The sequence below is a fragment of the Drosophila nasuta genome, chromosome X, assembly GCF_023558535.2.
Source record: "Drosophila nasuta strain 15112-1781.00 chromosome X, ASM2355853v1, whole genome shotgun sequence".
In the NCBI taxonomy this organism is placed as follows: Eukaryota; Metazoa; Arthropoda; class Insecta; order Diptera; family Drosophilidae; genus Drosophila; species Drosophila nasuta.
In genome coordinates, this window is record NC_083459.1 from 20,659,739 (window position 1) to 20,684,405 (window position 24,667).

Genomic DNA, 24,667 nt, shown 5'->3' on the forward strand with positions numbered 1-24,667 from the left:
AAGATACCCGCTAGTTATTTTAAATAAATGTTTAACCTTGCGGTATTATTCTTAAAATATACCGAATATACCATTTAAATACTGTCATAGACCAAGGACTATTTTTGGTTTATTAATATAGTACTACATTCAAAATTAATTAAATATACCATATACATAATCTGGTATATTCATATAATACTACATTAAAAATATACCAAAGAGCACTAAACATACCAGATTGTCAACCAAAGCAAAGACTTTATTGCGGAAGACATTTTTTGTCATACAAAAGTATTTCTTGAATCGTTAGAACAATTTTTATATTCTTCTCTATGGATAGTTGGTTTAAAAATATGAAAAAATGAGGAAGAAAGGCAGAAGATCATGATAGCATCGCTAAGTTATTTTCTTTATATATTCTTTTTTATAGTAACATGTTTGTACACTGAAAGATTTGAACTTAGAAGAAGTATAAATATGGCAAGAACGTTAAAAATATCATTTAATTTAGTATTAACTTGTTTGTTCGATGAAATATTCAAATTTAAAAGCAATATGGAGCAGCAATATTAGAAATAGCAAACATTTTAATAATGGTTTCGCTTAAAACATTTCAGAAAATATATAACCTAAGATGGCAATTAAATTTGCATTGCATTAAAAGTTAACTTGATGATATATAAAAAGCAAATCTTTGAAGTTTATAAGATCAACCAATATAAAAATTGAAAACTTATATTATTTTCAACTTTGTTTATTTAACTTTAAATTCATTTTTATTTATTAAGTTATTTGAATTCTTTTAAAATATAAAATGCTAAATCTCAGCATAGAGTCTTTCTTAAATTGTACTTTAAATTTGTGTGACGCATATCAGTAAAACGATGGCAAATCTTGAGTTGGTCCCCAAAATGACTTTGAATGCTTCGTTGATTCGTTTGTCAGGCAGACTCATGGATATGAGTGCGCTCGCATTTGACTGCAGGCCACTTCATTTGGCATTCAGCATTCAGCATTCAACATTTGCCATAAATCCATTCACCGATTCACCGATTTCAATCCATTCAACATTTGTTCAAGCCTTCAGCTATGGTTTTAAAATATATCCAGAGCCTGCTGTTGCCTCTCTGCTCCCTCTCTCTATGTTCCATGTTTCTGCTTCTGTTGCTCCTCCTCTCCTTCTTCTTCTGCTGTTCTTGATGTTGTTGTTGTTGTGACCATTTGCGGCACTTGGGACGAATGCAGCATTTTATGGATAATCGATGCTGAGAGTCGAGACGATGCTGCCTTACCATGGAATTTAGACGTCGACATCGTCGTCATCCTCATACTCATCGTCATCGTCATCGTCTGAGGCCAAGTCATATTGCGTTGGACAGTTGGAGAGCAGCCAAACGAGTGAAAGAGAGAGAGAGAGAGAGAGCCGGGGGAAGACAATGCGGGACAACAAAAATCTAACGACAGCCTAATCCTTTTAAAACTGAGAGCACATAAAAGCAGCAACAACGAATACAGAACACAGCAGCAACAGCAACAACAACAACAACAACAGCGACGACGACAAGAGCAGAAAAAACCGCAAACAGAAAGAAGTGGGAAGAAGGAGGAGAAAAAAAACTGATGCTGATGTCGAGTCTGTGTAAGAGCGAGAGGGGAGCAGCAGCAGCTGGAGGCGAGAGCGAGATGGCGGCACGAGAACAATAAGGTGCTTTTGGGATGAGACGCCAAGTGTAAGTGCGAAAGGGGGCAGAGGTGGTGGAGGAGAGGAAAGGGGGGAGCGATGAGAGTGAACGGGACAAGCACTGAGGCAAAAGTTGAAGCGGCAGCGTGACACAATAAAGACAACCCAAGAACCACGAAACAACAACAGCAACAACAGCAACAACTACAGCAAACGCATTGCACAAAAGCAAAGTGTAATAACTATAAAAATAAACCGGTACCGAAAAAAAAAAAGCAAAAACAAGAACAAACAATGACAAGCGCCATGGGGAAGGGGAAAGGGGAAGGCACAGCAGCTGACGGATGAATTGGGCGAGAGAGAGAGAGAGAGAGAAATAGAAAGAGAGAGGGAGAGAGCATCAAAAGCCATTTTGTCATTACAAATCTTCAAATGCCTTCATCTCATCCAAGCAAGAAAGGCTTAAGGTTCACAATACCCTGGAAAATTTGCAAATAGTGAACGGAAAGTCCATAAAACTGATAGTAAAAGAAAATGCTTTTGATGCTGCGCTTAAATATTGTTTTAGATTCATAATTGAAATTCATTGAATGCTTAAAAATGCGCTTTATTAGTTTATAATCATAGTTCAAAACTTTAAATTCAATTTGTTGCAAAATATAAAAATTTTAAAAGTTTGGAAATATGCTGTAAAATATTTTTTTATTTTAGATTGGATTTATTTTTTAAGTAATTAAAAAAGACCCTATAAAAACTTATTCGGGCCTAACCTCATAATCATAGCTTAAGAACGTATAAAGTAAAGTATTAAGACAGTTTTATGAGGATAGATTCAATACTAACGAAACTAAATAAAAAAATGTAAATCAAAATAACAAGAATTTAAAAATATATTTTAGGAATTTTACAATGCGGAATAATAACAATCGATTTAATTTTAAAAAGTTGACTTGATCGTATAATGACAATAAAAGAGTTTACTCAAAGGGTATCCTTAAGTCGCACAGTGTTGACAACATCTCAAATATTATTTCATCTCTTTCATAAAATGCCCTTTGTCAAGTTTCAAGAGCAGCTTTTGCAATTTGTTTTGCTGCCCGAAATTGAAGGAATTTTGAAAAGTTCAGCATCAAGTTCTTTATCGAATATTGCAATTGAATTAATAACTGTAAGGCAAAAAGAGAAAGAAAAATCAAATTTTACAAGCAATTAGCACTGTAATAAATAGATAATTCGTAGCAAACAAAATGCAATTCGAATATCCTTTAAGGCTTATTTGTGTCCTTAAATAGTAAACACTTGCTGACAGGCGCTGTCTTCCTCTTTCCCTCAGTGTCCTTCTCTGTTGGCCCTGATTGAAGTCTGCGTTGTTGGGCCATAAAACGTAGATGGCAAATTTGTGGCTCTTAAGATGCACATAATCGGTTTTGCCGAACAAGAAGCAAAGGCAAAGGCAAAGGCAGAAGGACGACGACGATAGATATTAGGCAAAACGAAACGTTTTATGGCTTTAAGCTGTTTTGCTCAAATTTCACCTAAATTGATTATTATCCAGCTGCCTGCCAATATGAGGCTGAGACTGAGGCTGAGGCAGGACATGCAGGACATTGGGGAGAGGGAGATGGAGAGAGAGCGAGAGTGGCCAGAGAGAAATGGAGGAGGACAACAAAAACTTTGTTAGTTTCAACACGTACACAAATCCCATAGCAAAGCCTTTTAATGGCAGCCAAAAACTAACAAACCACATTAGCACAAGAGGCTGTCGAGGAAGAGGGAAGAAGGAGAAGAAGTAGTGGGCAAAGGGGGAGGGGAGCAAGTGTGATGAGCAGGATGAGCGGATCAAGCTTTAAGCAAAGCTTGCCACCAAGTTGTTGAGATTTGGCAGCCAAAAACAACAACAAGAGAAGGCGTCAAACATACATCCGTTCACACACGCACACTCACACATACACACACTTACGCACACACACACACACATCAGCATACACAAAGACAAATCTAATAATAAATCCAAGACACTTAACGCCTTAGCCGCCAAGCATGACCCACAAAAGCAGCCAAGGAAGGGATGGATATGCTTATATGGCAAGCAATACAGAGTGAGAGAAGGAACGGGAGAGAGCTTAAGAGAGAGAGAGAGAGAGACGGAGAGAGGGCAGCTTGGTTACTGTTGCCAAGGCTCCTAAGGGAAATGCAAATCGGCGAAAACCCAACGAAGCGTCAGGGCGCTGAATTGAGTTGAAGGATGATTGCCAAAGGAGCAAAAGCAATGCACAAGAAGTAGCAGAAGAAGAAGAAGAAGCAGAAGCAGAAGCAGAAGAAGTGGATTGGCAGCGCTTGCTTCACTAATGTGCCACAAATCCATAGCACCCATTTGGGGATTTCATTCGGCATTCCTTTCTTTCTTTTCGCTCCCCTTTCCAAGCCACAAGAATCAAGGGCATAAATATTTCCCAATCGAATTTGGCCCCCCTCAACAAAGATGAAAGATGAAAGCAAATTGAAAGAGTATGTGCGATTCGGTGTGCGGTGTGCGGTGTGCAGTGTCGAGAATCGTTGTTCTTTCTGCAGTTGGTAATTTAATTGAGCTTGCGGTCAAACGTTGGGAATCATGGGAAAATTACTTGATTCTGATTTGATTTGCCTAGACAAGAATCTGAGTGAGCTTCCAGACTTCGTCGACTTCGACATCGACTGCAGACGAAAGTCGATGTCTGCAGACGAAAGTCGATGTCTGTGAGGTGCTTGGGGTTTCCTTTTGTTTCACTTGGTGCTCAAGTGGATTAGGCCAGCAAACACTTTTTGGCCAAACTTTGGTGTTGTATCAATTTGGATCCCTTTTTCTTGTTTTTTTTTTTTGTGTTATTTTGGTTTGCCGACCGCTGAAATGGATAAATGATTGAACGCCTGGTCGAACAACAATGGCAGCGAGAAAAGTGCGAACCCGAACTTTGTTCTTCTCTACTCTGTTCTCTCTCTCTCTCTCTCTCACTTGGAGCAATGATTACCCAAAACTAATTTGAATTTTATTGATTCAATTCGGCTCTGCGGCTGTCTTAGCAAGTGTGTATTTCATTGTTGTTGAGCCCCCTCATCCCCCTCACCCCTCATCTCACTCTCTTATCCGCATCTGTCCTTGATGATGTGTTGATGATTTTGCCTGAGCCTAATCTGCTTTTGGGCCAAAACTACTTGTGAAGGGTTTTGACAATTCGTTTGATTTTTATGCTGACTTCGGCTTTGCCTTTAATGCTGCAAATTGTATTTTAATATGATAAACGCATATGCCCATTGAAATCGCATTATCCACGCTTTTCAATTTCGACAACTTTAAAAACATATTGACAGAGATAGAGAGAGAGAGAGAGAGAGAGAGGGGAAGGAAAAGGAAGAGACGAGAGTTTAGATTCTCATTCCATTTTCGATGACAGGCTTAACTGGAGTGAATAGCTGAGTGAATGATAGTGCAAACAGCTTGCCAATCAAATTAACCAGCCTCTGCTCTCTGATTTGCCATATCATTATAAGTTTAACAGATAGTCATACTACATTTCGACATATCATTTCCCTGTCACTCTCTGTGCCTGTGTCTGTGTCTGCCTTCGACATCATTAATCAGCTGCAAATACATGCTTAAGTAACTCTATTTTGATATATCAGTGAATACCTTTTGCTAAATTTAATGTGCTTTGCTTTTTGTACGTTTATTATTATTGAATGTAATTGTTGTTCAAGACACATGACAGAGAAGTGGCTTCAACTCTGAGAAATTTCTATTTAATTATCAAGATTGATTGGAAAGCTAAGAGTTCTTTTTTTTATCATAAAACATTCATTGATTGTCATTGTTGTTTAACTGCCAACTATTTGTCAGTTGAATACATTAAACATGACAAAACTTGGCTTCAACTTTCCCATGAACAAAACCCATTTAGTGTTACCAGCTCTTATTTCATTAAATGCATTTATTGATACTTTATAGCAAGCAGGATTTATTTTTTGCAGCAAAAATTTATATTTTTAAGCGCATTCGGCAAGATATTTCGAGTTTGTTTCAAACTTTTGCCACGTACATTTCTGCCTTCGTTTTTTAGTACATACGACATTAACTACAGTATACAGTATATAGTAACAAGTTAACAATAAAAAAATTACTTATAAATAAAGAAATTAAATGTACATTGTATAGACATAACGAGTTATATGAATTATATTGGAGAGCTGACGTTTATTTCTAAAAATACTGGGTTTTAAATCCTTCCTAGCTTCTAGAATCCGTCTTCTATGGGTCTTCATGTTCATGTTTGAACATACAAAAAATTCATATTGTGGAAAATGTTTTTTTTTATACCCATAGGGTAGAAGGGTATTATAACTTTGTGACGGCAGGAAATGTATTATAACAGGTAGAAGGAGGCATCTCCGGCCCTATAAAGTATATATATTCTTGATCAGCGTCAACAGCCGAGACGATATAACCATGTCCGTCTGTCCCTCTGTGTGTCTGTCCGTCTGTCCGTATGAACACCTAGATCTCAGAGACTATAAGAGATAGAGCTATAATTTTTTTTTCGACAGCATTTGTTATGTTTGCACGCAGATCAAGTTTGTTTCAAATTTTTTCCACGCCCACTTCCGCCCCCGCAAATCAAAAAAAATCGAATAACAAGCCTAATTTTAAAGCTAGAGTTGCCAATTTTGGTATATACAATAATAACTATAGTAGTTATGATTCCTGAAAATTTGGTTGCGATCAGATAAAAATTGTCGAAGTTATTAAAGAAATACTTTTGTATGGGCAAACACGCCTACTTACTAGGGGTCTTAGTTCCTTTAGATGACAATCTGGTATATTGTGCCATCTATGGTATATTTTGAATGCGGTACTATATCAATATACCAAATATACTATTTGGTATATTTTTAGTATTTTTGCAGTATATTTGGTATATTTTGAGAAAAATATCGCAAAATATATTTCTTTTATTCAAAATGGGTAGCGGGTATCTCACAGTCGAGCACACTCGACTGAGGACTAACAATTTAAAAGATATATATCGAACTATCGATATCGATATCAATCTTAATTGTAGGATTGCCAGATGAATATCTAACAGTTAAGTGCAATATAATTAAAATTAAACTATGGAAAAGTACAATTAAAGTGTCGAGTTTACATAGTATATCAGTTTTTAGTTATATTTCAATTTAATTATGAAGCAAATATGGTAACACACATTATTGAAAACACTTAGTTGCTGTCAACTGCAATTCCCTTGCAACTTGACGCATCATAAAATGTTATGCAGCACATTGTAAACACTCAAACAGTCGCATATTTAGATTGTGTTTGGCAAAGATTTGGCAAATAACCGCACGAATAATTAAACTTGAAAAACAAAATTTGATTAATTCAATATTTGCAAAGACTGTTGAACCCCAAAATATGTTTTCCTCTTTCGCACTCTCCACTTCACTTCACTTCACTTCGCTCTTTTGTTGCCTGATATCAAAATGGGTTCAGTTGTGTTTTCCGCTGTGGCAACGAAACGTGCCTCAACACTCAACAAAACTTATGTGTGTGTGGGTGTATGTGTGTGTGTGTGTGTGAATTTCAATGTTTGTTTAGCTAATAAATTTTCGGGCTGAAGTAATCAAATAATTGCCGAATGTACGAAAAACACAAGAGCATAAGAATATGCCTTGTTTTATTGCCATTTTATTTCGCAAAATTTACGAGCGGCCAAAAGTTTCGGTTTTCCCTTTTTATATGGCCCCATGAAAGCAACTACAACAACAATAACAATAACAATAATAACAACAATAGCAACAACAGCAAGAAGAAGAAGAAGAAGAAGAAGAAGTGGAACAAGAGCAATAACTTGAAGCTCAACATAATAAAGTACTCGGTATCACTAGAAGTACAACCCAAAATCATGTAACCGTATATTGATGACGATGTTCCTCTAATGACGTCGCTTGACATGACAAATCGCAACTCCCCCTCCCTCCCTCTCTCCCTTCCTTCCACATCCTTACTCCTCTTCTAAGTACGAATGGACAAACAATTAGCTGACTGTGAATAAACCACGCATGGCTCTTCCTCTCTAATTGGGAGGGAGAGAGAATTGTCATGGAATCGTGAGATTTGTTTTAATCAGATGTTAGTCCACTAAATGCGTCCCCAATCTCAGCTCTCCTCTAATTATGAGTAAATAAAAACAGTTGTAAAAAAATAAAACAGTACGAAGTTCTTGCGATTGATTCCAATTAATAAGAGCATAAAAAAAGAATAAGAATTGAAATAGGGTTCGATAATTATTAAAGTATTGCGATAAAGTATATTTTGTTATTTCATCAATGTCTAAAACCAATTCAGTTTTTCAGAAAAAGGCTAGTTTAATAAAATATAGAAATAAGTTAAAAAAATCAACATAAAATATGTCAAACTAAATACAATAAAATTACGTTAGAGAACAGATTAGTTTTCTATCTGGTTTCCAATCAATCAAATCCAATGATATTTAAATAAATTTAAAATACATTAATAAAATCTGAATTAATTTTTGTTAAGCTTTCAAACTATGTTATGTTTATGGTTCACAATAACAATACTTCATTATAAATAATCATAAATAACTTCATTTTTAGAATTCTTTATTATTTAAAATCGCCCTATGTTATCAATCCTTAAACAGTTATCCTTCAATTTGAAATTTACTCACATTTTGTTGATTTATAATTTTAAATTGCATTAAGCTTTCAACTTAAATAGCAAATTTCGCTTATTGTAAATTGTAAATGATTTGCTTCTAAGATTGCTTATGCATTGCAGTATTTAGTTTACTTTGATCTTCAAAATATTTCTAAGACACAAATTTAAAGATTTCAGATTGTAAAAATTTGACAATTCATAAGAAGCCTGAACATAATCAAAAGTTTACTCTAAACTATCTTTGCTTTCACTGCAAAATACAGCTACTGTTCATCGGTTATTAAAGTATTACAATAATGCAGCTTAAGTCGAGCTTCCATTAAGTGGAAGATGTAAGCGAAATTGCAATTGTTGAGAGGAGACAGAAAGAGAGAGAGAGAAAGAGAGAGATAGACTTTGCAATCGATTTGAGTGCAGGGAGTATGCAGGGCATGAAATTAGAAACCTAAACTGTTCAAGTTTACAATCTGCTACAGTTAGCAAGAATGAAATGTTGCTGCCATGGAATGCCAATGGTTCAAGAGGGAAGGAGGAAAGTAGGAGAACATAGCTGGAGGAGGCTGGAGGGAGGAGGGCGGTAACATAAATAAACGTCTATTTGAGCGTAACGCTGTTGAAATTGTGTCATGAACTCCGGAAAAGAAGACGCGTCGACACAATCTCACACTTCTACACACACACATAGAACATACACACACACAGAGCACACACACACACACTATAAGCAGACACAACAAAGAAAGTGAGTCGGTCTCTGTTGGTCGCTTGGTCGCTGGGTCGACGCTGAGTCAAAGGAGCGTGTCGTATCTACAATCAGTTCCAGTCTCCCAAGCGCCCGGCGTATAAAATTGTTTTGAGCAAAAATTACAAATTCCACAACTAACGTGACACAGCAGCAGCAGCAGCTCTCCTCTGTCTCCCCTCCTCTCTCTCTGTCTCTCTTGTATCCCTTTTGGCTAGTCCACAAAAATACGATATAACGCTTCTATATTCTCATCTTGCCTTGCTTGGCCGAAATATGTATATACATATGTATGTATACAAAATAGCGTTGCTGCTGTCCACGTTGTTGGCCATCCAGCCTCCATCTTTATGCCACATGCCACATGCCACATCCTTCGGGCCTCCTCGCATCTGGTTTTTGGTTTGCCGTCTACCACAAATGTTTTGAGCCACTCAAATGCAGCTCTGAGGCAAGTGGCCTCCACTGCGTGTGTGTATGTGTGTGTGTGTGTGCGATATGAGAGCACATAGCCAGCGGCTGGTGGAAGGAACAACAACAATGCACGAAATTTAATGCCAACAGCAAAAATAATGAAAGTATTTGCTTTGCTAAGCACAAAAATATGTCAAAGTAAATTTCACTTCATTTTTTTTTTTTTTTTTTTTTTTTTTTGCTCTTGCTATTTTGCCTTGCTTTTCTGCTTCTTGCTTATATCCTTTCACTGTATGCGTGTGTGCGTGTGTGTGAGGCGTTTACATTGAGTAGGTTGACTTCGAGATGCGTTGCACGTAGCCACGTAGCATGTAGCAGATTTTTCTCTGTATATTTATGCATACTCTTGCAACGCAATCTAAACGTGGGGTATTTGTGCTTCACACCCAGCAAGCGTGGCAACATATGAGCATTTCTGTACTCAAGCAACGAAGTTGAAAGTTTTTAAAAAAACGTAGCATACTTTTTGGGGCTCCATTGAAAATTGCTTCGCTAAGATCTTTTAATGCTTGACTGCTAACTAGGTGAAGCTGCTTTCAGCAAAATAATTACCAGAAAACTAAAGTAAATTGTAATATTTTTGGAAAATTGCAAACAGTTCATCATCGATCATTTATGTCAAAAGCTTGTGATTCTTCTGTGATCAACATTTTTATTGCTAAGAACATAGATGTGCAAAACTTCGCACTCAAATAAATTTATATAAAAATCAAGTAGGAAAGCTAATGTCAAGTGTGCGAAATATCCGATTTGGTATATTAAATAGTTCAACATTCAAAATATACCATAAAGGTCAACATATACAAGATCGTCAGGCAAAGCTGCTAAATCTCGTAGTAAGTAGGATTTTCATAGATAACTACTTTAAGAGACATTTTAATCCTGAATTAGAAAAAATAAATACACCAATAGCTTTAGTAAAACTTGTATTTGAAATTACAAAGCAAAAAATATTTAATTTAAGTCAATTTAATATCTCTTTATTTCAATTATTCAGCTAAACCTTTATTTTTCATTGTTTTCTAAAAGTTATATAAATTTGAAAAATGTATATTTATATTTGTATTATTTATTTAGCTAAAGTACTTTTTTTTATTACACAAATTCTACTTTGTCTTAAATTTAGTTAAATGAAATTGTATAAATAATTTTACTAATTTATATTAATATTTATTATCAACAAATTTAATACAAATTTCAGAATTCTTTGGGCACTTATTTAAATACGAAAAAAGAAAAACGAATAAATTTCAAGTAAATACTTTCAATCATTGTTAACACACGAATTTCCCTGCTATTTAAATGACTAATTTGCAGGGTAATCAGCAATTCGTCATTGTGTTGGGGGGCACTTTAGCTTATTAATATTTATATAACCAACTGCAGTTAGTTACAGCAAGTTGTTTGCTGTTGTTCTTCAGCACTTCAACTTCAACTTCAACTTTGTTCTTTTCGGCTGGTCGCATAATGATGTCAGTCAATAATTTAAGGCACTCCACAATGAGAAGGTGTGTGTGTGAGAGTAATATGTTAGAGTCGAGGCAAGCGAAGTTTTTTGGTTAAATTTATTGCCACGAAAGTTGCATGCATCAAATTGATGTCGAAGGAGCGAAAGAACTTTAAACTGTCACAGCGAAATGATATCCCTGGAATTCGTGAGACAGACGGCAAGCAATTGAAACTAAGGGATTATGATATATCACGATTATTACTTATTTTCAAATCTCTGCGTACGTGTGTGTGTGTGTGCGTGTGTGTGTTGTGCGGTGTGTGTTTTCCCCTTGTTGTGGCCTGACGGGTAAACAAGCGAATCCATCAATCAAACGCACGTAAGCGCACACAAAAGTGACAATCTAAATGGATTAGGGAAGCAATGAGGGTAAGCTCCAAACCCAACAAAATACAAAATACCAAAAACGAAGAAAACCCCAAGATCCCAAATCCACAGTCAAACCCCAAATCGAAGCCGAAACCAAAACCAAAACCGAAACCGAAACCAGAGAAAAAAATATGCACAACAAAAAAAAAAAAAAAAAAAGAAAGAAGGAAGATAAAACGAATTCAATATGCATGTGAGCACGTCGTTCACTCAGGAGAAATGAATGAAATTTTTTGTCATATTTTTATCGGGTATTACCCAAAGGAGCGCTGATGTAGAGATGAAGAGAGCTGAGAACGCAAATGAAATGAATAAAAATGAAATAAAATAAAATTGTATGAGCAAAGCAAAAGTATTAATTTATCAAATTAAAATGAAATTATATGAAAGCAGATGAAGAGAACCTATTTGAACAAGTAAGAAAGTTACAGTCGAGTGTGCTCGACTGTGAGATATCCGCTACCCACTCTTAATAAAGGCAAAATATTGCGGTATAATTTTCAAAATATACCGAAAATACTAAAAATATGGTATGTTTGGTATATCGATATAGTACACCATTCAAAATATACCATAGACGGCACAATATCAGATTGTCGGCCAAGGCAACTAAGACCCCTAGTAAGTAGGCGTTTTTGCCCATACAAAAGTATTTCTTTAATAACTTCCAAAATTTTTTTTGATCGCAACCAAATTTTCAGGAATCATAACTACTATAGTAATTATTGTATATACCAAAATTCGCAACTCTAGCTTAGGCTTGTTATTCGATTTTTTTGATTAGCAGGTGCGGAAGTGGGCGTGGCAAAAATTTGAAAAAAACTTGATCTGCGTGCAAACATAACAAATGCTGTCGAAAAAAAATTATAGCTCTATCTCTTATAGTCTCTGAGATCCAGTGTTTCATACGGACAGACGGACAGACGGACAGACGGACAGACACACAGACGGACAGACGGACATGGCTAGATCGTCTCGGCTATTGACGCTGATCAACAATATATATACTTTATAGGGTCGGAGATGCCTCCTTCTACCTCTTACATACATTTCCTGCCGGCACAAAGTTATAATACCCTTCTACCCTATGGGTAGCGGGTATAAAAATGAATATTCATTCATTTATCAAATTTAAAATGAAATTCAAATAAAGCAGATGAAGATTGTCTTTGCTTATTAATTTGTAATATTAATAATCGCAATACAAAATGGGATAATAAACAATTTAATTTCTTTCTAATTTATCATATTATCATATATTGAAATTCAAATAAAGCAGATGAAGATTGTCTTTGCTTATTAATTTGTAATATTAATAATCGCAATACAAAATGGGATAATAAACAATTTAATTTCTTTCTAATTTATCATATTAACAACATGTCAGATATATTAATAATGCAAATCAGAAATTAATGTCCAAATGTATTTGCTTCTTCTTTGCAGTGCATCAAATGCGGATACGGATTTGAAATCGCAATCGCAATCGAAAGTGTGTTATCGATAAGAGTGTGTGTATATCGGTGTAATCGGCCGTGCTCAAAGTGTCCGCGACGAGGTTATTTTTTTTGTACATTTTTGTTTAGTTTGAAAGAAGTTGAAGTTGAAGACGATAACTGAGAACGATTGCAGACGAAATACACAACACGCACATACACGCGGTGCGGTGTGTTGGTGTGCGTGGGTGGAGAAGGCTGCAGAGCAAATGGTAAACATGGATTGGACTCGGTGGCAACAAGACGCTAATGCCAGAGACAGAGCTGGCAACAGCAACAGCAACCGTAATAGCATCGACAGTGACAGCGACAGCAGCGAGAGCAACAACAACAACAACAACAGCAGCAACAACAATAACAACAACATCCGCAACAGCAACAGCAACAGCAGCCTTTGCGATTGCGAGCATCAGCACAGCCAGTGGCTTCCCATTTGATTCGTTTAGCTTCACATCTCGTAGGTTCAATCAGTCAGCCAACCAGTCAGTCAGTCAGTCAGTCAGCAGTCAATCAGCAGTCAATCAGTCAGTCAGTCAGTCAGTATCAATCGCAGTCGCAAGTATCAGAATCAGTATCTACAAAAATATCAGTATCAGTCAGTGCACCAATCAAAATCAATCAAATTCAGCTAGTCAGATCTGTTGATCAATCGTTGATAATCGTTCAAATCGATAACATAACTGTAACTGTAAATACTATCAAGCAGACATCATTCAGTATATATATCTATGTATATATATATATACTATAGCATATAGTATCAAGTAGTGCAGTGTGGCAAATATATATTTCAATCATCAATCAACAAGAAAAGAAAAAAAACAAACAATATTATTGGAATCAAGTGAACGGTGTCCACGGTGCGAAGGCAGCGGCGAAAGCTGCGGGCTGTGTTGTAGCCAACAACAACAACAACAACAACAACAACAACAACAACAGTAGCAGCAGTGGCAACAGCAACAACAACACCAGCAACTACGACAATAACATCAACGATCGCGGCTGCAACAATAAGAATAAAACAACAACAACAGCAACTACAATAAATCTCTAACAAACAGCCGCCTCAACACTGCCAATGCCCTCATTGCCATCATAATAATCAACAACGTCATCATCGTTTGTTTAGATTTGATACAAGTGAGTTTAGAAACAAGTTAATATTGCATGCCCATATCAATATACATCTATAAATATATACATTCTCTATATATAGAAACTTACCTTAGCTATAAGTAATCGACAATCCTTCATGTCCATAATTCAGACTGCGGGATATTTGCTGCAATAGTGTCTCTTCATATATGTCTCTGTATATTTAATTACATTCACACAACAAAAAAACGAACAAGACTTGATGACCACAAATCCCAGCACAGAGAACATTAAATATTTCATCAATGCATTGAGTTTAGATATATAAGTATTTAACAGACTTGACTTGGATTATTTGTTGACCATTTTTTAAACTATTTATGAATCGCATCTTAATGAATATTAGAAAAATCCTAAGCCAAAATCGTTATAGACCAAGGTGGAGCTCATTTAACTAAATAAATAATTTCAAAACTTATTTAGTTTAGTTTATTGCAATACGAAATTATTTTCGAAGGAAGTCGTCTTTAAATTAACTGAAATATCATTCGAGGAATATTTGCCATTGTTGTGATAATATTTTTTCTTATATTTCTCTATGTACATACATACAAATATATGTATGGAGAACTTTTCAACTCTCGTAACTTGTACACACATTCATATAACACGTTATTTGTAGTTGTCACAAATGGCATCGTATTAATATTCTGGCTGTTGCACTTCATGTGTGTCTAGTTGCATTCATTCGCCTTCATTATAAAGATTGAAGATTCTAGATTCATCAAATATAGTTTGAAGTATTCGGTCTGCAGATTTCGAGTATTGCGATCTCTTAAAAAGTTGGCTGTCGCATTCGTGTTATAGCATTTGAGAGTCGCAGCATTCAGATAACTCATTACAGTATCAAAGTATTTTGGGTTCGATGAAATTGGGGCACAATCCATGTGGCACAAGCATAACACACACACTCTGCACTTAGATCACACATTTGCAACTTAGCTTAGCCGCAAAAACATTGCAGCGACTTTTCTTGCCACTTTCTGTCCCGGACTTTCAATCGCAAAGAAAATAAATCTCATGCAAATCATATGCAAAACACTTTGTTTACTTTACGTTTGTGTGTGTGTGTGTGTGTGTGTACTATATGTTATAGTAGAAGTCAGGCGACAAGCGATTTGTACAAACATTTTACGCTAACAAAACGCAAGTGGTCACGATGTTTGATGTTCGCGTGACTTGCAACTTTTACACAGTCGCCAACACGTAATTGTTCATAAAGGAAAAAAAAAAACAACAGCAACAACAAATTCAAAGTGAAGTCGAAGGCGGGGTTGAAGAAAACAAAAAGAGAATTATATGTAATACCTTGTTAAAGTGTGTGTTGTGTGTGACTGTGTGTGTGTTGTGCATGCTCCTAAAACCCCGACCCACCCCACACCACAGCACAGCACACCAGAGAAATCTGCCATTGGCAGGCCACCCGCAATTGTATCTAAATGTATAAATCAGATACTTTAACGCGCCGCGGCAGTCTGAGATCCCTGCGCAGCGCACCGCTTCTGAGCACGGTGTTAGAGAGCACGCTCTCGCTGACCCGCATCCATCCGATTGCATCGCTGGAGCTGCCCGGCCTCGACTATGCTGTCCAATCGCAGTCGGCCATCGGTGCCGCCTTCCACCATCATCATCGCGAGCTAGGCACCTCGCTCCGCAGCGGCATCGCTGCCATCACAGCGGCCAGCGCCAGTGCCGCCGGTGGCATATCGCAATCGCAGAGCGCCCTCTTGGGGCGATACGGTCCCAACGCCTCCATACGCAACAGCGAGCGAAAGATTGTCAAGCCCAAACGGTATGTCGAACGAACCTCTCTCTCTCCCACTCCCACTCTCACTTTCACTTTCTCCCACTCTCACTGCCTCTTAAAATGAATTCCTAAATATCCACTGAGTACTCTCATTTCGATTTGCTGACAACATTAATATTAAATACTTTTGGAAACCAATCAATTAGTTGCAATTTATTATAACCAATAATAAAGTGTTGTGCTTACTTTCGAAATGCAGAACATCTTAAAATTTAAATGAAAGTGTCTAAAATATTTAGATTAGAAATTGAGCTATGTACTTTTCAAGTAAAACTTCAAACTCTTTTAAGAAAAACTAAAAAAAAAAAAAAAAATGTTGCATAGGAATTCTGCTGCTTCCCTTCTAAATACTAATTCAACCTCTTAAAAACCTTTTCAAAAGTAATATAAAAAGATTGTTAGAAATCATGTGGATTGTTTTATTTTTATGTAGCCTACTTTAATAAAGTAAAAAAATGAAGCTCACAGTATTGAGCAACTATATGCATATATGATATATGTATGCAGGATTCTTCAATTCACGTCATTCCCAAAACAAATAATTATTTATCCCCCATTGAAAATTTTATTTATACTATTAATACTGAAACCAACGATGTTTGTTATTCCTAACTTCACAAGAAATGAAAATAAGATAAGCTGTTAGGCAAGTTTTCCTATAGACAACGTTTTTTGGATTTCAATTAACTAAGAATATTTAAAAAAATGTTAACAAGAAAGCTGCAGTCGGATGCGCTCGACTGTGAGATACCCTTTACCCATTTTAAATAAGAGCAAAATAGTGCGGTATTAAAATATACCAAATGATATATCACAAAATACTAAAATATACCAAAAGCCAAGATTGGAGCGTCTGTGATATAGCCGATACATATTTTAAATTAAGACAAAACTGTGAATTATTCTCAAAATGTACCGAATAATACCACAGAAATACAAAAATATACCAAAAGTCATGATTGCGAGAAACCTGTTGACCATTTTAAATAAAGGCATAACAGTGTGATATTATTCTCAAAATATACCACAAAAATACTAAAATATACGAAAATCTATGATTGGTGCGGTTGTATAAAGGCAAAACAGTGTGGTAATATTCACAAAATATACCGAATAATATACTACAAAAATACTAAAATATACCAAAAACCGTGATTACGAGATACCTGTTGACCATTTTAAATAAAGGCATAACAGTGTGATATTATTCTTCAAATAGACCACAAAAATACTAAAATATACCATAACCTATAATTGGTATATCGATGTAGTAGTATATTTGAAGTATATCATAAAATTTATATACGTTATGGGGTCGCAGATGCAGAATTGTTTAGTGTGAATTCGATTTATTGAAATCTCAATTGAAATGACAAGTTGATGCACAATTCCCGAGACTACCAATCGCGCACAGGATTCCATCGCTTGAGATTGCCATCCCAAGCGAGATCCTCGATGCCCGCCTGAGCAGCGATGACAGCTTTGGCCCGGTTGGCAAACTCAATGGGCGATTCGTTAAGATGACGCCGCACCGCCGGCAGATACCAGATGTCGCACTTAATCGACCACGACGAGATGACGTGCAGAATGTAGCGCATCATCGAGCAGCGCGTGCTGTCCCAGAAGGCGTCGCCAAAGCGTCGATCATAGAGCACAGCGACTGGATAGACGACATTGCAGATGGCGAAGCTGCCCTTCTTGAACTGCATGACCGCCGTGTTGTTGATGCACGTGCCCTCGGGGAAGAGCAAGATGGGCGGCCGACCACAGCCGGCGGCATGCAGACGCAGCACCAAACCCAACGATTCGCGATCGCCCAACGCTCGACGCTCGAACCACAAATGCGGCGATGCCCGAGCCAAGGCCCGTTGGATGAGGCCAAGGATGCCATCGTGTCGCTGGCCGGTGAGTGAATAGTGGACATCGCACATGAGCACGAGCACATCGAGCGGACTCGTGTGGTTGCACACACAGATGCCCATGCGTGGCCGCTGCTCCAGATTGTGCACGCATCGCACCACCGGAATGCACATCATGGTCAGGCGAAAGCACGGCCTCAGCGCCAAGTGCACCAGACGTCGCTTGAAGCTCCACTCGGGCAGATGGCCGAGCACGCCGGTGACCAGCGTGAGCAGCAGCAGACAGCTGGCACAGCCGACGGTGCGCAGCGGCACCAACAGCAGATAGCGCCACAGAATGCCCAGCAGCCAGAGCAGACGCAGCTGCCAGTTGAGCTGACGATGGCGATGCCGCAGATTGCGTGTCAACAGATTCCATTCCCCAGGCGGCGGCGCTGCGGCCGCAAATCTCGTGGTCACCTCATCGTCCAGCACCAGACGCAGTCCATCGGCCAGCAACTCGCAGCATTGCTCCATGCGCTCATTCAGTGCATCCTTCTGTTGTGCCTTCAGTTCGCTTGGCTTCGGCTGCGGCACCTTTTGGCTCTTGTTGCGTTTCCTTCGGCTGCGTGTCGCCTCCAGTTGTCGCGCGGTGTAGGCGAAGAGCAGCTCCAGCAGCTGCAGATAGCAGTGATTCATGCACTCGACACAGCTGCAGAGCAGCACGGTGCCGAAGAGGGTTAGGATAATCACTTGGAGCCACATTGAAAGCGCTAGGCAATGAAAGTGATTTGTGGGGAAACAGAAAAACACAAGTGAATTATGAGGCGAAGGAGAGTAGAAAAGTGAGTGAAGAGATGGAGACCTGGTAGAAGTGGAGTGAATTAGGCAGTCAAGTAACGAGTAATAGAGAAAGCAAAGAAGCGAGTAAGGAGTATGGCATTAAAGGAGCGAGTTAAAACAACGTAGAGATGAAGACCTGTTAGAGGTGGAGTGAATTAGGCAACGAGTAAAGAAAGCAGTTAAATAACGAGTAATAGAGAGAGTAAAGGAGCGAGTAAGGAGCATGTCATTAAAGGAGCGAGTGAAAGCAACGGAGAGATGCAGACCTGGTAGAGGTGGAGTGAATTAGGCAACGAGTAAAGAAAGCAGGTAAATAACGAGTAATAGAGAGAGCAAAGAAGCGAGTAAGGAGTATGGTATTAAAGGAGCGAGTGAAAGCAACGGAGAGATGGAGACCTGGTAGAGGTGGAGTGAATTAGGCAACGAGTAAAGGAGACAGTCAAGTAACGAGTAATAGAGAGAGTAAAAAAGCGAGTAAGGAGCATGTCATTAAAGGAGCGAGTGAAAGCAACGGAGAGATGCAGACCTGGTAGAGGTGGAGTGAATTAGGCAACGAGTAAAGAAAGCAGGTACATAACGAGTAATAGAGAGAGCAAAGAAGCGAGTGAGGAGTATGGTATTAAATGAGCGAGTGAAAGCAACGTAGAGATGGAGACCTGGTAGAGGTGGAGTGAATTAGGCAACGAGTAACGGAGGCAGTTAAATAACGAGTAATAGAGAGAGTAAAGAAGCGAGTAAGGAGCATGCCATTAAAGGAGCGAGTGAAAGCAACGGAGAGATGGATACCTGGTAGAGGAAGGCAGTTAAATAACGAATGATAGAGAGAGCAAAGAAGCGAGTAGGGAGTATGGCATTAAATGAGCGACGAGTAGAGGAAGTAAAGTTATGAATAGAGCAGAAAGTAAAGGAACAAAAAAACAACGAGTAGATGAGTAAAAGGATGATCGACTTATAAAAGGAAAAAACAATGAGTAGAGGAGATAGTCAAATAACGAGTAAGGAACGAAGTAAAGGATCGAGTTAAAGCAACGAGTAGAGACAGAGAAGTAACACGATGGCCAAGGTAATGAGTAAAAGCTAGCAAAAAAGCGAGCAGGGCATAGTGTGATATGGACAGTTAGGACTAATGAAATAAACTAGTGACGACACGTATAAAGGCGAAGCGAGTAAAAGGCAGAAAAATAAAGTAAATGAAGCAGCGAATAGTGAAGACAGTAAAGATGCGAGTAGAGTTGAATCTAGTAAAGAAAAACAGAGTAAAGAAAACAGAAATTAGAATATGCAATGATTATAAGTAAAGTTGCGACTAAAGCAACGAGTAAAGAGAGGAGGATAGAGTCAAAAGAAGCGAAAAAGTGTTGCAACGAGTAGAGAAGATTGAAAGTGATATAAAAGAAGCCAGTAATTAATAAAGTAATGAAAGTTGTGATTATTGGAGAAGAAAGGAATTTCTCCAGAAGAGGCAAGCAAGCAAGCAGAGAAATTAAAAGATAAAATATTTCAGGAACGAGTTAAATAACGAGAAGATAAAGTAGCGAGTACGGCAATGCGAGAAGCATCGATCAAAAGCAAAGAGTAATGGAGTGAGCAAAGAATGAAAAAGCGAGTGAAATTGACAAAATATGAAGCGTGTAAAATGGAGAGTGAAACCTAAGAGAGGGAGTTTGTGGCAACAATAGATAGAAGCTAGCAAAGGTAAATGCATTAGTGCAAAAGAGATAGATAGCAAGGAAACGAGTGACGAAGAGAATCAAGTAGCGAGTGCGGAGAAAAGAGAGAACGAATGAGCGAGAAAGCGCAAGCAAACAAATTCTCAATTAAAGTCCTAATTCAATTTATCGCCGTCTTTTTGGCTTTGCGCCTCTTGTCTTTGTCGTTTTTCCTCACGTTTTCCACGTTTTCACGTTTTCCTTCTTTAATTTCATTTGTTTTATTATTTTTTCGGATTTTTTGTTGTTGTTGTTGTTGGTTTTGGTTTTATATTTTGCTAAGCTACGCCGACTTTGATTTATTTAACAAGCAAAAGGCGCCGAAATATAAAAAGGCGCAAGAGAGAAAACTTTGCCGTCGTCTCGTCTGTCCGCTCTGTCTGTCCTTTGGGTTGTGCTGTGTGTTGTGTTGTGCCGCGCCTCCAATCCAATATGCCTGGGATCCGCTTTTGAATATAGTTTCTGTGCTCTGTGGTTTGCCCTTATCCCCATTTGGTTTTGCATATGGCAATAATTCAATTATGCACAAGGCCGCAAAATAATTGGGCGCCGTTCGTTGTCGCCCATTTGCGCCGCAGGTCCTGGGCCCTCAGACTCGGCCTCGTTTTTGATCCTGAAAAACCGAAATCACTTAAAAAAAAAAACCGCAAAAACTTCTGGCTTTGTTAATTCGTTAATTAAATGGGCCTGGCTGACTCTCGATGACAGCTTGTAAACAGGAATTCAACTTTAAGGATTACGCAATGAGTGAGGCCACAATAACACAGGAAGAGCGGGGTTAACCCCTCTTCACTTCTCTCCAGCCCCTCCAGCCCATTTACCTCCTCGACAGTTTATCCGTTTGCTGAGTTCCACGCACATTGATGACATTGGCTGCTAGCAATCTTTGCTTATCAAAGCCAAACAACGACGTCAACGTCGTCCACAACGACAACTCATTTAGGCAAAGTCCCTCTCCCTCTCCCCCTCTCTCTCTCACTCACTCTCTGTCTGTCTCGTTGTCTCTTTTCCTCTTCTACCGCTTGTTGTCGCCCCCTCAAGCCAGACTCTTAATTAGCATAGAATGTGTTTTAAAAAGCCACTTGAGCTAAACATTCAAAACACCTACACCACAACGCTCTCTGCAGCAGCAACAGCAACACACACACACACACACCCTCCTCTAAGCCAACCCCTCTTCGTCTTCAACCCCCTTTCTAGGCAGCCTCCTTCGTCCAGCGTCACTCGAATGACTGTTACGACCTTAGACGCTTGCGGCTAAGACTTTGTGCGAAGACTGTGTGTGGCACAGTTAAGCAAGGCCGTCTATTTTCACACGGGCTCATTCGCTATTTCAAAGCTTTTGAGGTAAAGTTAATTTCGATATTTTGGTTGAAGAAAGATTACAATTGATTTCAAGTAGGTTAAGCAGAGCGTCTTAGCAAGGAAAACAAATAATAATATTAGTATAATGTACAAATCAATAATAGAACAACAAAATAAACAATAAATCTTTCAATAATAAAGAAAGCCAAAAAATAATATTATAGACAAAGAAGAGACTGCTTAATAAATAGAAGAAGAAAAAGAGAGGAAGCAAATAATATTATAAACAGCAAATGTATGAGTTTAAAAACATACAAAAAATATTATAAAAATATAAATTGAGGCAGTTATATATCTATATCTATATGTTCATAAGTTTTTGTGAATTTACTATTATTATTTTTTAATAACGAATACAATTCCTTATTGAAATCAGTTGAGGCAGAACGACTAAGCCCTTCAGGCTTACCTTCTTAGTTAATTTAAATGCTTCACTCTGCTCAATTGAAATGAAAATAATTAAGCAATGTAGCAATCGCGTGTTGTATAATTTTACCTAGATATCATTTTTCTTAAATTACGTACAAAGAAATGAATGTGAAAATTTATATTTGCGTATGCGTAAATGTTTATTTTATAGAAATTTTTATGAGTTTGGTTATTCACTCTAAAGCTCGACTTTAAATCAATCAATAAACCATATTCTGCAACCAATCTGTTTGAATTTGTAAAAGTAAAATATTATTGAATTACTACACAAATTTTCAGAGTGTTCAATTCATTATTTTGCACAAACTTGTGTGTTTATTCGTATGAAAATTGTATGTTACCTAATCGAATGTTCGAGCTGAAGAGTTTGCATTGCAATAACTACGAGTATTTTGCAAATTCAATTTACGTTTCTCACTAATTGAAAGTTACAAGTGAAGCAAGGCATTGAAAATATTTGAAACATTTTTCAAATGTTTTAAGTGAAGAGCAGCAATATGCGCAGGAATTTAAAAAATATTCAATTCAATTCTACAACAAATACAATCCAATACATAAACCATGAACTATCTTTCAATTCTACTACAGATACAAAATATTACTTTAATACCTAAATCATGCACTCTCTAAACAGTGAGCAAACTGCTATGCGTGAAACACAAAAGAGTGGATAGAGTATTACGCATACGACGTGGTGTGTTGTTGATAGCTGGCAGTGTGCACAATGTAGTCGACGTCGTCGCGTCAGCAGCAGCACGTGATGCTCAAGTGTTGGGATAAGCATTTCCGCTCTTCAGACATAACGCGAAAAACGCGCCACGCCCACCCTCCGCCATGCCCGCCCTCCATACATACATACATTCGCAACTAGAAGCGACGCCGCGGTGTTTAGAAGTGGAGGAAGAAGAGGTGGAGGAAGAGGCGGCTGATGGGAGGGTGAAGAGGTAGCTACTAGGTAGATGAGGAAGCACAAAATGAAATTGTGACGTTGCTGCCACGCCCCTATCAACATTCGCCTCGCACGCCCAGCTGCCATTCAAAAGTAATTTAGCGTTTAAAAAACATTTTTCTGCCTCGACTTTTAAAAAGTTTTGCATAATGCGCCGTCGCGTTTTCTTTGTGTGTGTGCGAGTACGTGTAGGTATGTACGTATGTGTGTGTGTGAGTATTCGAGGCAGTGAGGAGGTGTGTCAACACTCACCTGTTTAATGTGGACACGTTTCGTCGTCTGATTCAACTGATTGTATTAAAGCACCTACTAAACTGGGAAAGACTGAAAGCTAAAGCCTCTCAACATTTTTTTTAGTGTATATTGACTTTGACGTTTCACTGACTGCCTGCCTAACCATGTGTGTGTGTGTGAGTGTGAGTGTGAGTGTGTGCTAAGCAATTGCTTATGAAAATTACATTCAGTAATCTGTAATCACTTAAGGCTTAGCTTATGCCCAATATATATATAACCCCCCAGACAATCTTAAAAAAGAATATTCAAATTCACAGAGGATTCATTTTGGACGGTCTTAACTTTGCTTTTTGGCCAACGTTACGCACAAATTACTAATTTACTTTGGCAAGCGAGCGGCAACTTCTCAAAATACTCTCGTAATCTGTTTCGGGCCACTTTAAGGGGAGCTCATTAAAAACAAAGTGGAAACATAATCGCTACTCGGGTCGGCAGCCAGATAATCGCTTTAATAGCAAAAATAAATATTTCAACAAAAACAAAAACAAAAAAAAAAAACAAAAAGCACATTAAACACACTCGTTGAGCCATGTTTCAAATATATTGTTATTTTCATTAAAAATAATGCAACTGAAATGTTTCAAAATGGGTTCTCGGGTTGAAGCTTGTTTTGCTATTGTTTTATTGTATGTATTTGTTATTGAAAATAAAATTGTTATAACATGTGAATTATTTTCTGTTACTTTCAATGAATGTTTTTACCCACCAGTAGAATAAATAACTTATACATATGTGTAGCAGGGAGAAGGAATAAACTCCGACCCCAAAAAGTATTATGTATATTCTTGACCAACGTCAACAGTCAAGAGGATATAGACATATCCGTCTGTGCAATATCGATATACTAAATATAGCCTTCGATATATTTTAGTGTCTGTTTTCTGACTATTTTTGGTATATTTTCGGTATTTTCGAAGTCACTTAAGAAACAAAGTACTTAAGCATATTTAGGCAAAAACGCCAATCTGGTATATTTTGAATATAGTACAATATCGATATACCACATATAACTTTTGGTATATTTCAGTATTTTCTGGTATACTAATCTCATAGTCGAGCACACTCCACAGTAGCTTTTCTACTTCTTTCATTTGCAATTTTATTATTTACAATTAGCTCAAAAGTAAACGATTAATTTTTAGTAAATTTCTTCTGCAATTTTCGTATTGAAAATGAAATGCGAAAAATTTATAAATTATTTAGTTAATTTACATTTAATGTCTTGTAATTTTACTTGCAATTTTATTATTGAAAGTGAAATGTAAATTATTTGTACATTATTTTCATTGACAATTGAATCATCAACGAT

At 37.6% G+C, this 24,667-nt stretch overlaps 2 protein-coding genes across 11 annotated transcripts in view; one reads left to right on the plus strand and one right to left on the minus strand.

The window, feature by feature from the left end:
• Nucleotides 1–24,667, plus strand: part of LOC132797212 (innexin shaking-B) — a 215,153-nt gene that overhangs the window by 120,955 nt on the left and 69,531 nt on the right. For all 8 annotated transcript variants that reach the window (XM_060808785.1, XM_060808792.1, XM_060808784.1 and 5 more), the window contains one exon: nt 12,920–14,109. The gene's annotated coding sequence lies outside the window, so the exon portion shown is untranslated. The remainder of the gene's footprint in view (nt 1–12,919; nt 14,110–24,667) is intronic.
• Nucleotides 2,581–23,451, minus strand: LOC132797211 (glycerol-3-phosphate acyltransferase 4). 3 transcript variants are annotated; one of them, XR_009633641.1, is made up of 2 exons: nt 23,317–23,451; nt 2,581–2,829 (listed from the first exon to the last, which is right to left on the minus strand). XR_009633641.1 is itself a non-coding variant. In XM_060808783.1 (2 exons), the coding sequence occupies exon 2, from the start codon at nt 18,532–18,534 to the stop codon at nt 17,329–17,331; it is 1,206 nt and encodes a 401-aa protein (XP_060664766.1). In that variant the 5' UTR covers nt 18,535–18,542; nt 20,500–20,558; the 3' UTR covers nt 17,253–17,328. The 3 variants fall into 3 exon arrangements, 2 of the variants coding, with proteins under 2 accessions (XP_060664766.1, XP_060664764.1); XM_060808783.1 differs by lacking the exons at nt 2,581–2,829; nt 23,317–23,451 and adding exons at nt 17,253–18,542; nt 20,500–20,558; XM_060808781.1 differs by lacking the exon at nt 2,581–2,829 and adding an exon at nt 17,254–18,542.

Bases quoted from the DNA above. Each gene is read 5' to 3' on its own strand.
- LOC132797211 (XM_060808783.1), bottom strand. From the start codon at position 18,534: ATGTGGCTCCAAGTGATTATCCTAACCCTCTTCGGCACCGTGCTGCTC.